Raw genomic sequence first — 13,542 nt, 5'->3', positions numbered from 1 at the left:
TTTGCTGTTTGGGCTTGTCTTCCAACACATTGATGTGGCTGCAGCCACGTTAATAAAATCTTTCATTTTTCTCTGTTTTCACTTTAATTCTGAAGCACCCGCTGGGCTGTTTACTCTGCCAAGCAGTTCTACTCTCTTACCTTTGGGGCACTCGAACACTCTGGTGGCAGGCTCTTTGGGCCGTGCAATCTCTTGTTTTCCCAATACCAATACAATCAGGCCAAATTGAAACTTCATATCTCTCTAGAATGGGCCCATTATGTTTAAGAGGCTTTGATTGGCCCACTGGGACAGTAGTGCAAGTACCCATCCCAGCTGGGTGGCTCAAAGCATGTATTTCAGCCTGGCTCTAGGAAATATGCCAAGTAAATGACTATGAGAACAAAGCTCATTTAGAGTAAAACATACTAATTTTATGAGTTTGTGACCCAGCAATTAATTAATAAGGCCATGTCAATGACACTTGTATTTCATGGCAATCACATGTTTTAGGCACACATTATTGTATTGTATACACAATTTCGAAAGCACGACTATCACTCCAAAGGAGCATCTTGGCGCTGTGCAGATATAGGAGGAAGAAAGGTACAGGATAGTCCGAGTTGTCTGGTGGGGGCGGAAGGAATTAGTGCCAACATGCATCAACGTCAATTGCATTCCCAAACGGCGCGAATCGCAATTTTCGGCCGTTTGCGAATGCAATTGACTATTTTGGAATGCATCATGCATTTCGCAATTTTAGGAATCGCAACCATGTTGCGATTTCTAAAATCGCAATTTCAGATTTCTTAAATGCAATGCATGATCATTTTTTATTTGCGAATTCGCAATTTGGAAGTGGTAAATTAGCATGAAGTTGAACTTCATGCTAATTTACCGAAAACTTTAAAATATGACAAATTGCATTTTTGAAAGTTTTAATTTACACACACACATGCCCTTGGGGCATATGTGTGTGTAAATTGCAAATCATGTGTAAATTGCAATCAAAGTTACATTTCAGGGGTGCACGGAGGGGTTCTTTGGACCCCCCCTGCACCCTTGAAATTGCATTCACATTTTGCGAATCGCATTTTGAAATTTGCAAAATGTGAATGCCTTCCCATTCATTCCTATGGGCCTTTTGGCCCATAGGAATCAATGGGAAGGGTTTTCCTTAATTGCGATTCGCAAATTGTGAATCGCAATTAAGGAAAAATACAGAATCGCAGAAATAAATGTGATCTTTTCATGCATTGACATTTCTAAATTGCGATTCCTTAATTTTCGCAAATTAGGAATTGCAAACGGATGTAATGATGCATGTGGGCCTAAATGATTAAATGAGCGGGAAGCATAGAGAGTCAGGGGCTCCAGAAATCAAGGTTGTTTGGGATTTCCTGAAGGAAGCTTCAGATTGGATGAGACGAATTCAATATATTCAAAGTGCAAAACATTTGAAACACTACAGATTTACACTTTAGACAAAAATAAATCGTCCCAATTGAATTATACAGCCTTCGCATGCTACAGTCAATTAAATCAGGGTCTCATCGGTGACAGTGCTGCCTGTGTGCAGATGACAGGCAGAGTCAGGCAAAAATTATTTTCATTCAGCGTTCACGTGTGAATACACATGTGTGCATGTGTCCCTTACATCTGATGCTGAGACCATCACCTTGATGCACACTAGTGGTCTTTATTTTAAATGAGCAAAACAGTTACAGCTTAAAAATACTTCTACATAGAGTTTTCAGTACATTAATCTCCATTATGGGGTCCCACATCTCAGCAGATGTCCAAAATCAGTAGTGCAAAAGTGAAACAGCTGGCGGTTTTCATGGGTTAGAAGCCTATTTCCTACATTACATATGTTTAATTTATGTGTTTGTTTAACATAGATAACTTAGGGTGGAGTAATTTACCTTTCAGGTTCCCCTTGCGGTGTGAGACAAGTAGGAATATCAGTCACCACGCTTACAGACCACTATTTAGAGGCAAACCACTCTGAGAATAATCTCTTCTGGATTATCATGGATAAACCTAATATTACAGCTAAGAACACCAACTCCAAATCCATACTTTTAGAACGAGAACAATGCTGGATTTACAAACCCAATGATAATATGTCGTGACATCTTATGAACACATTGAAATAATTTTCCTGGCAATCAGGGTCTTTCACAGATGCAAGAGAGTCAAAGGCTGTGAAAAAAGGGGGGAGTGGTCTGCGTTCAGTGTTGATATGAGAATCAGGGGTGGCCTTAGGCACGTGCAAGCTGTGCACCTGCACAGGGCCACCAAACCCCAGGGGCCACCATGGCATTATATATCCTTAATATCATAATCCTCTGAGGATGGATACATATTTGCGTGGCGGCCCCTGGAAGGGATTTGGCGGCTTCCACTTCCTAACACCCTGACTCACCCCTCTTCACTGGCTTCCGCGCTCCGGCCCACCCGGACCCCTCTTCCGGGGCACCCTACCTACACTCCCTGCCCATGGCCGCCATGAGCCTAGAGCCGCCCCTGTGAGAATCCATGATGACTAAAGGAAGCAAGGCCTACAGAAAACCCTGTAAAGGAAGGGTACTCTTCCTGTACAAAATACCATGCCTAGACAAATTTAAAATCTTTCCCCACTTTGCTTTGTGTGCAGCAAGCATGCTAAGTCTGAAAAGAGGACGCTGATTCCCTGAAGCAGGCCTGCTTTTATGAAACTATTTTCCCCTGGTCTGTAGACCCCGGTTTGATCTCCTCTACAATTTAGATTGGCACTAAGTATTGTGTTAATGTAGCTCACTTACAACGGGCTGTTTTAGATCATATCGTTTTCTCGCAGTAAGCAGATCAGCATCTGGCAGTGATTCCTTTGACCGAGTGTCTTCGGCAAGTACCCTATTATATGTAAATAATCGATAACCGAAACATACCGGTTGACCCCTCCACCAGGTCTCGTTGAATTTTTCATCCCCAGAAAGAGAAAATGACTTGTCCAGTGTGACGTCATACATGCTGTTGTCGATGATGCCATTAGACTCTGGAAACAATCCCTGAAAACACACAATACACAGCATTACTTATAGGTTAAGTTAAGAGATAAGGAACCCAGCACCGTATTAACAGCATCAAAGACCCTGGGCAAAGCAGTGCACTGGGCCCTGCCTAGACAACGAGTCACAGGAATAAAAATGTTTAACGGAAAATTAGTGTTAAATTCTGGTCTGCATGGGGCCCCTATGCTCGTGGGGCCCCCCAGGCAACTGTCCGGCGTGCCCATGCGTTAAGACGGCAGGACCCGTAGCATCCTGTGTATTGTTATGGCATTTGCTTTCCGGTGCTCCTGGAGTAAGCATTTTCCACTGAAAAAAGTAGTTCAGCCCAGGGCCGGACTGGCTATCGGGCAGTTTGGAATGCTGCTGAGCTGGGGGTTGATTTGGTTGATGGGGACCTGTGTGTACTAAACGAAATTAGTTTTGCTTTCATTATTTCCAAGCACACGCAGGTCTCCATGAACGAAATCAGCCCCCACTGCAGTAAAATAAGCCAGAAGCTCGGCAGCATTCCAAACTGCCCGTTAGTTAGTCCGGCCCTGGTTCAGCCTTGTCAACGATTATCTCTCATTCACTATTTACAGCACAACCAAGGGCTAGCAAAAGGTCTAAAACCCCCACTAGTGAAAAGTAGCTGAACTCTGAGAACTAAAAATACCGTTGGATGCCTTCTGGAAATTTAATAAGAAATGTGGCAGACTTTTGTCAACTTTTATCAGTACATTTTGATGCATTTTTGTACAAGGCAACCTATACATTTTGCCAACTCATGTAGAAACACTAGAGCTGTGTCAAAGATTTTAAGATGGAGGAGAGGAGTGTGGATGCCTTGCCTTGGTGTTTCCTGCGATTGAACACCCGGACTCTATAGCACTGTGGTTTCGAGACATATTTGTAGCAGCCATGTTGTCTATTTTCTCTGACTCTGTGCTCCACTTCCCTCAAAGTGGATAGTTTGATTATTCTTTTATTTAATGAGGAGATAGAAATGGATGGTGCATGTTATCGACTAGCCGCTTCTGCTCAGAATACTGTTTCGTTGAGTTTGTGACCCTATTTGAGAGCAAATTGGGAATCATCTTGTCTAAGGTCTGGTCCTTCATTGACTCAATGACATCAACAGTTCAAATCTGATTGACGCACACCAATGTAAATATTTGCTTGATGTTATATGTGTAGGTAATCTACAAAAATAACTGCTTTAGATGCTCCACTGCGCTTTTTTTATATTTCATAGCTGTTGCATTTGCGGCAGGTGCCAATCAAAATATTATAATGTGTTCTCATTTTGAACTTATCATGTAACCTATCGCACATGGTAGTCAAAACACAGTTTCTATCTTGGGGAGAAGCGTCTGATCAAAAGGATGGTGTGGTATGGTATCTGTCAAAAATAATTAGTGTCTGCTTTCACTTAAACGTCTTCGGAGGACGACACAGCCGCAATGGTGAAACAATGTACCCCCTATTTCTTTCAAATAACTCACTCTTTAAGATCAGAACAATGAAAAATAAAACTAAGGAGGCAATAAGGCTAGAATTGTTTAAGTTTAATAGGTGTGTATTATAATTTTCTTTACCCTAGGAGCATATTTACAAGGTGTTAATGCCACCAGAACGTAATTTTTTCCACGTTCTAGTGGTGTTAAGTCCTTTGCCTTATTTACAAGGTAACTAACCACAAGGGCGACCCTAGAGAAAGAACCAGGGGTAACAACCAATATACTCCAAACAATGGTTCTTGAGCAACATAATCAAAAGGGAAAAACAAAACCACCGAAAAGTTAAAAGAAAAGAAATTAAAAGGAAACAATCCTATGAGTGTCACAATGTCACAAAAAACCTTACATAGATCAGGGCTCAAAAAATATTTAATATAATCAAATGAAAACAAGGGCGCTCAAACAATTACACTCACAATTACTACATTCAAAAGACATAAACATATAAAATCAAAAAACAGTGGTAGAGAATAGTAAACAAATCACAATATACACAATACACAATAGACAAATAATGTGATCTCTGATTTGTGCCATGTACAAAGAATCGACGGCGTTTCAACCCAAAATTTCTTTAAGGGTCATCATCAGGACAAATTAGTTTCAGGAGCGGGAACGACCACTTGATAGACTTTCTACAAAAAATAATAATAATGTACACGTTAATATAAACAGTGACATTTCATGTGACACAGCAGTTAACGTAAATAGGCTTAACACCGAATAAGTGTAAGAAAAGATTTAAGAAAAATGTGTCGAAAGATTAAAAAGTAGAATAGGCAATAGAACCAAATTCCATTAAAAACAGATCTTAAATCTTTTCTTGCACTTATTAGGTGGTAAGCCTATTTACGTTAACTGCTGTGTCACTAGAAATGTCACGGTTTATATCAGCGCAAAAATATCACCCGAGAATACCTGGTCTTAAGCAGGCGATAGGAGGAGAAATGTTTAATTTCTCCTTCTAATTTGCTCTTTCCATGTGTGTTGCATTCTGCAGCACACATAGAAACAGAAAATCACCTGCTAAGATTGTTTATGTGCACAAATGTGTCCCTTCCTACACATAAAGAATTCCTCCTGCAGCGCAGGCATCCTAGCAACATGGCACAAGGGTGTCTGCGCTGGCTCCATCAGCTTTTTTAGCATCAGAGCTAGCGGAAACACAGGGGTGTACCACATTCTTGTAAATACGGTGCATCCCAGTGTTTTGAGACTGACGGAACACAGTGTTACCAGTTTTGGCCTAACACAGCGCTCCACAGTTTCCAGTAAATATGCCCCCTAGATTGTACGTAACATCTTACAAATAAGAAAGCTAGCACTAATCGGTCGATACAGGTCGACCATCTGAAAGTAGAAGAGTCCAGTGCCAAACCAACTGAAGAGTTTCAAAGCCATGCCAATCCTTGGCCAATTATTGGTGGCTCTCCAACCCTGGGAGGTGGACAAATCACAGCTTAAAATTAAGCCAGAGTGGTGTTACCAAACATTTCGGAGGATTTCATTCCAGATATTAATATCAATCAATCAGGGTTTTAGTAAAGCTTGACTAATCACCCGTTAGTGTCTCAAGGCGTGTGCGAAGGGGGGTCTGCAGTTCAGTCTAAGAGCCAGGTCTTGAGGTCCTTCCTGAATTGAGGCATATGGCCAATATGGGCACAGGGCACAGTGCACAGCTGCCACAGGTATTTTGAGCTGGACTAGAGAATTTGTATTTCTTTGGAGATGAGGAAGGTTCTCTTAAATGAAGAAGGGGAGGCACTTACCGTGACAATGGTATAGTGGTTTGGGAAGGTTTTTGTTGGATATGCGGCTCTCATGTACTTTGAATGTGTTCCACACGTTTCTGTAACATAAAAGAAACATTATGCTTGTGAACAATGCAGGTGATATTGAATCTCTCCACCGTGGTACTCACACAGAGGGCTGAACAAAAATAAGCATAAAAACGCCTCTAACTCAAATGAAGTGTTTGAAGCGATTTATAGTTTTATGCAAAATGGGGAATAATGTCCACAAACAGAAGTTGTGTGTGTCTTGTGCTCAGTATTCCTAAATATTTCCCATCATGCACTCGCAGTTGCCACCAGATACACCCCAACAGCAGGTACAGCACTGCCAGCGAATGCAATCTGGCTCAGATTTAAACTGGTGTTTTTAGTAAAATATACATAATTTGCACCATTTTTACCACTATGTCCAGATTCTAAATAACACCATAAGCGACAAACTTAAGAGGCTTTGATTAAAAAATTGTGCAAGACAAGACATCATGGGCCTGATGTGCAAAGTGTTTTAACAGTTGCAAACCTCCAGATTCAGTCAATCTGAGGGTGTGCGACAGCTAAAACACTCTTTGTGATTTTCTAAACCCAATTAACGATTCGGAAAAGGTATTTCGAATTGTTAAATGGGTTAAATAAACATTAAGAAATTTCTATTTGGAAGGAATATGTTAGGAAATGCTTTCCAAATGTCGATTCCCTAAGGCATGTTTTATTACTTTGCGATTGAATTCAATCGCAAAACATACATTTTTACCACTAATTCAAAATTGATGGTAAGTCAATTGCAATGCAAAGGGGTCCTAGGAAACCTTTTCAAATTTGAGAATGTTGACAAAAACGTTTTTTAGGAGTAGGCAGTGGTTCAATGGACTACTGTCTACTCCAAAAAAAGGTTTCTTTAACTTTTATTTTTTTATGTGTATCCCATGTTTCTTTTTGAAAAAACGGACTGCGTTTAACCCGTTAACCGCGGCGGTAATTCCGCCGCGGTGCGGGCGTTTTCGTGCGCGGGTGGGGCGCCGTCGGCCAATGGTCGACGGCAGCACTGGGAGGTAGTGCTGCCGTCGGCCATTGGCCGACGGCAGCAGGGAAAGGGTTAAAAGAAAAATTGCTTTATTTAAAAGGCTTCACAAACATGCTGGTTGGCTGACTCCATCAGGCCACCATGACAGTGACTCTAGTCAATCATAGTGGGTCGCAATTTGTGACCGGCCTCAAGCATATTAATGAGATAGGTCGAAATGCGACTCCCTACGAATCGGAATTTTATGAACAGAACTATTATTACCAAGGCTAGTTCGCAAAATTCCTTTCCCTTTGCAAAAGTTAATGCACAATTTGCAATCACTGTTGGCACACTGAAAATATATTAGTATTTAAATATGTTTATTAAAAATGTTTGTTGTACATACCATATTCATTATTTTCAACTTCGGTATCACAATAGTTATGTCTCACAAACAGGTATGACAATCAAGTGCAACAGTGCATGCGATACACAGAAAATCTTATCAGTACAAGGCAGGACTCATTTAGTTTACAGCTATTGGTAATATTCCATCTTTTAGAGGAACACTTCATCTTAGGTAACGTCTTGGAGTTCTCAGTAAAATTATTAAGTCATACATATAAAATGCACATATTATAGCCCAGCGCCAAGGGTCATACTGGTTGTTAAAGACCTCGATCAATGCGGGAGAGAGCATTCAACAACCAGTACATCCCAAGGAAGAAGGGCTATAATACTATTTAGAACAGTTCACTCACTGAACGTAGAATGTTTTAAATTAAAAGGGGGAAAACTGAAAGACAAGAAGCAGAATGTTGGAGAAGAAGGCCTATACCGTCCATTATTGGCCCTAAGACACTCCACTGTCCTCAATAGAACTCCTAACATCCAATTAATAATGCCTAAAGCTTCCTGGTTACTTACTCAGTTTTTCAATATTTGGCATCAGTGAGCTCCATGTCTGTAGGTACTCTGCTCTGAAACCATCCAGCGAGAACAGAATAACCGGTGGGAGAGTAAAGCTGAAATTAAATAAAGGTAAAAGATATTTTTTATTCCAGTTTATTCAAACGAAATACGATCTTCAGTTTTGTAGACACTGTCCTTATATGAACAATCATATGTTATTGGTTTGGACAGGGCTTGACAAAATATATGTGTCTGATGCTATTAATACTGATTCCACACAGCAAGCAATCAATGACATTAGGCAGGGAGATATACAAGATCTAATGGGAGTCACTCATTATGTGTTTTTTAAACACATTTTTGAGTGTATCTTCCCTTGGTTACTTTTCTGTAAATCATTAAATTTACAAAAGCACCAACATTGATGATCAGGGAATGGCTATTTTTCAGTCTGGTCCATGCAGAAGAAATCAACGATGTCTGCCTATAGGATGATCCATTGCATGGCATCGATAAGGGGTGACCTTTGATCTACTTTGTTAAGTTTAAGCAACTACATTGGCTGTGACAGACCTACAGATACTTGGGATTGCTGTCTGTACCTACGTGGCTGAATGGTCAGCCTTGCAGGAAAAGCCTACTTGCCTTTCCAGTGGCCCTTTTATTAAGAGCTATTTACATATTCAGGGCCAGATTTACAAAGCTTTTGCATATATTTTGCGATACTTTTCTAATGCAGACCCAATGGATCATCCTTTTCAGGATTTACAGAGCAACGCACATTTGTATTTGTGTTTCTTTGTAAGAAAAAGTAATAAAAACCAGCGTGTTTTGTGTTACTGTGCATCAAGAGTGCATTACAAGGGTGTTTCAGTGTAAGCACTCATGGGTTGTAACGCAAAACCCTATCTACATACAATAGTAGACATGGTTTTTCACCAAAAAATGTATGCCACTTGAAAGCAGATAAGAAAGAGAAATGCTTTTATTTATCTTATCTTTTTCTCCCACTTTACATGTGCACAGAACTATACAGCACACATACACAGTAGGAACTAAAGTCCTGCCTCTAAATATTCTGAAGTCTGGAACATCTCTTTCGCCCAAAATAGATTTGAAGCATGTCTATCAGCGGTGGTGCAGTAGATGCACTGGAGTAATTTCCAGTGCAATACTAGCAAGACTGAAGTGCTGGTTTTTAGATCCCCCGCCTTTCTGGGGTGGTGAAGCATGGCCTAGTTCTTCTCCATCTCCTCTAACTCTGCCCGAAGTGGTTCTGAATCTCGGAATGAAGTTTGATGATAACCTGTCCTTTAAACCTCAGGTGGAGAGTGTAGTTGGGACTTTTTTTGGCCTCCTTCAGTTCCTGGGGAAGTTTTTGTTCCTGCTCCCAGCTCCTTGTTTGAAAATGGTTGTCCATGCCCTCATAACATCTCAGCTGGACTGTATTAATGCATTATACTGGGGTCTCGCTGTGCACCAACTAAAGAGACTTCAATTGGTGCTGAATGCTGCAGCCTGACTCTTGCTTAACATTCTGAGGAACATCTCTGTCCGGGCCCATCTCAAGGAGTTGACTGGTTGCCCATTCGGGAGAGAGTAAAGTTCAAGGGGCTTGTGTTAGCCCATAGAGCTTTCTATGACCATGGCCCCAATCATTTAACTAAGAAACTCTCTCACTATCAGTCTTCTTGAACTTTACATTCTGCTGATGCATAGCTTGTGGTGGTGCCTAAGACAAAGAGGAAGAGATGAGGAGGCACCTCTTTGCGCTGCTGCCGTAGGCTAGAATGCTATTTCCTTGCACCTTCGTGCTACTAAACATGTTGGTTCTTTAAAATACAGCCGAAACATTTGGTTACTTAACTGTACCTTTTAATTTGGCTCCTATCTCTAATATCAGTGGTCAATGAGCCTGTAGTGCCAGGACACTTTATAGAGTAGCCGTGCACTTTACAAGTGCCATTTGATTTGATTCATAAGGTGGAATACCAAAGGCAAAATATCCCATTTGTTTCGGCTTACTCGTCTTATGGACAGCTTATCAACCAATAATCCATTCCTGCATTTTAAGGACCTCTACTCTGTACTTAATTTGGATCAAGAGTCCTCCTGCTCCAACTGACAAGAGAGTAATAACAAGTCTATCTTAGAAGCATGCAGGCCCAGAAACCAAGGGGTCAAGGAGGGGAGTTTAGTACTGATAAAATGAACTGGTAGCAGGGCCCTGCGCGCCAGGCTGAGCACAAGGAGGGTGTGGATTGGGACTGTTTCACTGGCCTTAGGAGATTACATATTAACCTTAAAGTTGACACTGAGATGGAACTCTCACCAGTCTCTTAGATAGAAAATGTATATTATTTAGATTTTCTAAACAAAAAGTAGAAGTGTGTCAGAAATCCGGATCTCAAAATAGTGTAAGTGGTTCTTAAGAGTGAAGGCATAATTCTCTTTTGCTGTTTCTGTCTGAAATAATATAGTTCCTGTCAAAAATGTGTGCACAAATGTTAGAACAGAAACGTTTTGTTATCTGAAATAGAAGATGTAACGTTCTTTGTGGTAGTAAGTCTTTTTTTTAAAAAACTGTCCCTGCAGGGAAAAGACACATGTTCAACCAGGAAAACTAGCATTATATTATGAATATAGGGGTTTGTTTCAGGAACAAATAGTATCCAAACCGTGCGACATGAAAATGGTGGCTGTCGGCCATTTCAGTTTTGATGTGTCACCAAGAGCGCTTTCACCAACAGAAATGCCACAGGCATGGTTTGAGATCGGTGGCTGGCAGCTCACCACCAGGATGGTAGAGCTGGGTCTCCACCACACTGACAAGATGGCAGACAGGCTCCCTGGGCCTAACTGATCCCAAACATGTGTGTGTAGTACATGTGCATGCATCTCAAATATGCGAAATTCCAGCAACTTGAGAGGCATAGGATAACCCTCAGAAAGCATGGCCAAGCTGCATGTCAATCAACATCAACTCATATATGCGCATGAATACACAAACATAACTATATCCTGCCAGAAAGGAACCGCAACAAACACTGAATTACAAAAAGGTAAACAAAATGTGCTAGGCACGCACACACAGGTATTTCTTTGAGTACCTAAATGGCTCATTCAGTGGCACATACATGTAGCATGCTATAGTTTCTTTGTTCTTTGGTGGAAGGGTGTGGTGGTGCATCATCAACCATGCCTTCATTCCTCAGATGCTCTTACCTGTGGGGAGAGGTGTGAAGCCATGAGTTGTTGAAATAGTGTTTGGATGTTGGGCATCATTTGTGACTGTATGAAAATGAATCCAGGACTACACATATCCTGTACTTGGATTTTAACCCTTGTGACAAGGCTCAACTGATATCAAGGATAACAATATCCTACCTGGAACCCAGGGCGAAAAATCTAGTGAAGTTGTTTGTCACAATCAAAATATATGGTGAACACTATGTGCCCTTTATGGTTGCAGTAGATGATGGGACGTCTGTGTGGTTACTGGTGGCAAGCTGTATGCAATCAATGGCCTTTAAGATAAGGATACATCCAGAACATTGTAAAACCTTTTCTATGCCTGTTATATAAGCTCTTGCACTGTGTATGTGACATGGTGTGACACATGGGGTCTGAGAGTATGTGGCTTACAATATTCCCTTGCAGATGGATTGGTGTGAGGTAACAATGATATCTCTAAAGAATTTCTGGAGTGAACCAGGAGAATAGTATGGTGCACACAGCAGATTCATCTAGGATGTTGTTAAAGCGTTTAATAAAATGTGCAATTTTAGGTGACAGATAATTTTGAATACCAATGATTTTGTAAAATGAATATAGTCGTAGCCGATGAATTAATAATGTTGTACTTGAAACTATTTTATCTGGTGGTTTAGAAGTGTGTTTAATAATGCGGTTTAGGTTGCCAGATTTCTGCATTCACACTATTTATTGCAATGGAGGCTGTTTTTGGTGTTCTGCTCATCATGCTCCTGCTCATTACGTTCCTCAATCAATGTTCCTCTATGTGCTCTCCCTCCTCACAGTTTTCGCGGAGAACAGAACACTGTGATGCAATTTGGCTACTTATTTTCGCTAGAGAGCATGTATTTTGAGTGAAACATTCTTCATGTTCCCAATGTAGCATCCTGAAAGGGAACTTCTGCTGGAAGATCTGATGCAAGCTTGCTAGCACACTGATATATGACTCGTTGTATGAAAATGTTTCATATTGTCTTTGTACATCTCCGGACTTTTCTATTGCTCTGGAAGCTAATGGAAGATTTACTCCACATTAGAAATGGGTAATGTTATAGTTACTTTTTTGAAGAACTCCATTCTGATTCACTCAAACTATGTTATCGCTCGTTATGTCATGTTGAATTTGCAATTTTTGTTATACCTATTTTTAAAATGTGTATAAAAATGCTGGTTTTGGGGCTGAGCTGCAAGTTTCCTTTTTTCCATAGGGCTGTTGTTCGTCTTGCTTATGATTTTTGTTGCTGATTGGGCCTTGGAATAATTCTGATTTCTGACTATGTCATCTGCAACTGAGCCTTCATGGCATATATTTTGCATATCTCTGTAAGGCCTATTTTGAGATTTTTGGAATAATACTCTTTGGGCCAGATGTAGGTAGGCATTTACCGGTCGGTAACGGCCGAATTCGGCCGTTACCGACCGGTAAATGCAATTTGAGATGTAGGGCCCTGTATTTTACAGAATCGGTAAATTTACCGATCGGTAAATTTACCGATTCTGTAAAATACCGAATCGGTATTTTTTCCGATTCGGTAAAATTGATATGTAGGTGGGACTCTTCTGAGTCCCACAAGCATTACAGAATCGGTATTTTACCATCAAATATTATTTGATGGTAAAATACCGATTCTGGTGTGCATGCACATGTGTGCATGCACACCTGCGCCATATGACAGGCAGACCTGCCCTTAGGGCAGGTATGCCTGCCACATGGCCCCCAAAGCTTTTTTGGGGGTGCTAGAGGGTGTCAAAGTGACACCCCCTGCACCCTTGTCAGAATCGGTATTTACCGATTCGGTAAATACCGACCGGTAATGCCCCATTCATTCCTATGGGCTTCAAAGCCCATAGGAATGAATGGGGCATTACCGGTCGGTATTTACCGAATCGGTAAATACCGAATTTTACCGATTCGGTAAAAGGGAACATCTGGATTCCCTACATACCAACCCCTCACATTTACCGAATCTTAATTACCGAATCGGTAAAATTCGGTAATTTTCGGTAATTAAGATTCGGTAAATGTTACTTACCTACATCTGGCC

The 13,542-nt window shown here is 40.9% G+C and overlaps 1 protein-coding gene across 1 annotated transcript in view; it reads right to left on the bottom strand.

The window, feature by feature from the left end:
- Nucleotides 1-13,542, bottom strand: part of ENPP3 (ectonucleotide pyrophosphatase/phosphodiesterase 3) — a 716,664-nt gene that overhangs the window by 372,747 nt on the left and 330,375 nt on the right. The window contains exons 7-9 of the mRNA XM_086927431.1: nt 8,258-8,355; nt 6,304-6,383; nt 2,913-3,032 (exon numbers count right to left, since the gene is read on the bottom strand). Coding sequence (XP_086783557.1) covers nt 2,913-3,032; nt 6,304-6,383; nt 8,258-8,355 — 298 coding nt within the window. The remainder of the gene's footprint in view (nt 1-2,912; nt 3,033-6,303; nt 6,384-8,257; nt 8,356-13,542) is intronic.

Source organism: Lissotriton vulgaris, chromosome 6, assembly GCF_964263255.1.
Source record: "Lissotriton vulgaris chromosome 6, aLisVul1.2, whole genome shotgun sequence".
NCBI lineage: Eukaryota > Metazoa > Chordata > Amphibia > Caudata > Salamandridae > Lissotriton > Lissotriton vulgaris.
This window is presented reverse-complemented; position numbering and strand designations above follow the sequence as displayed.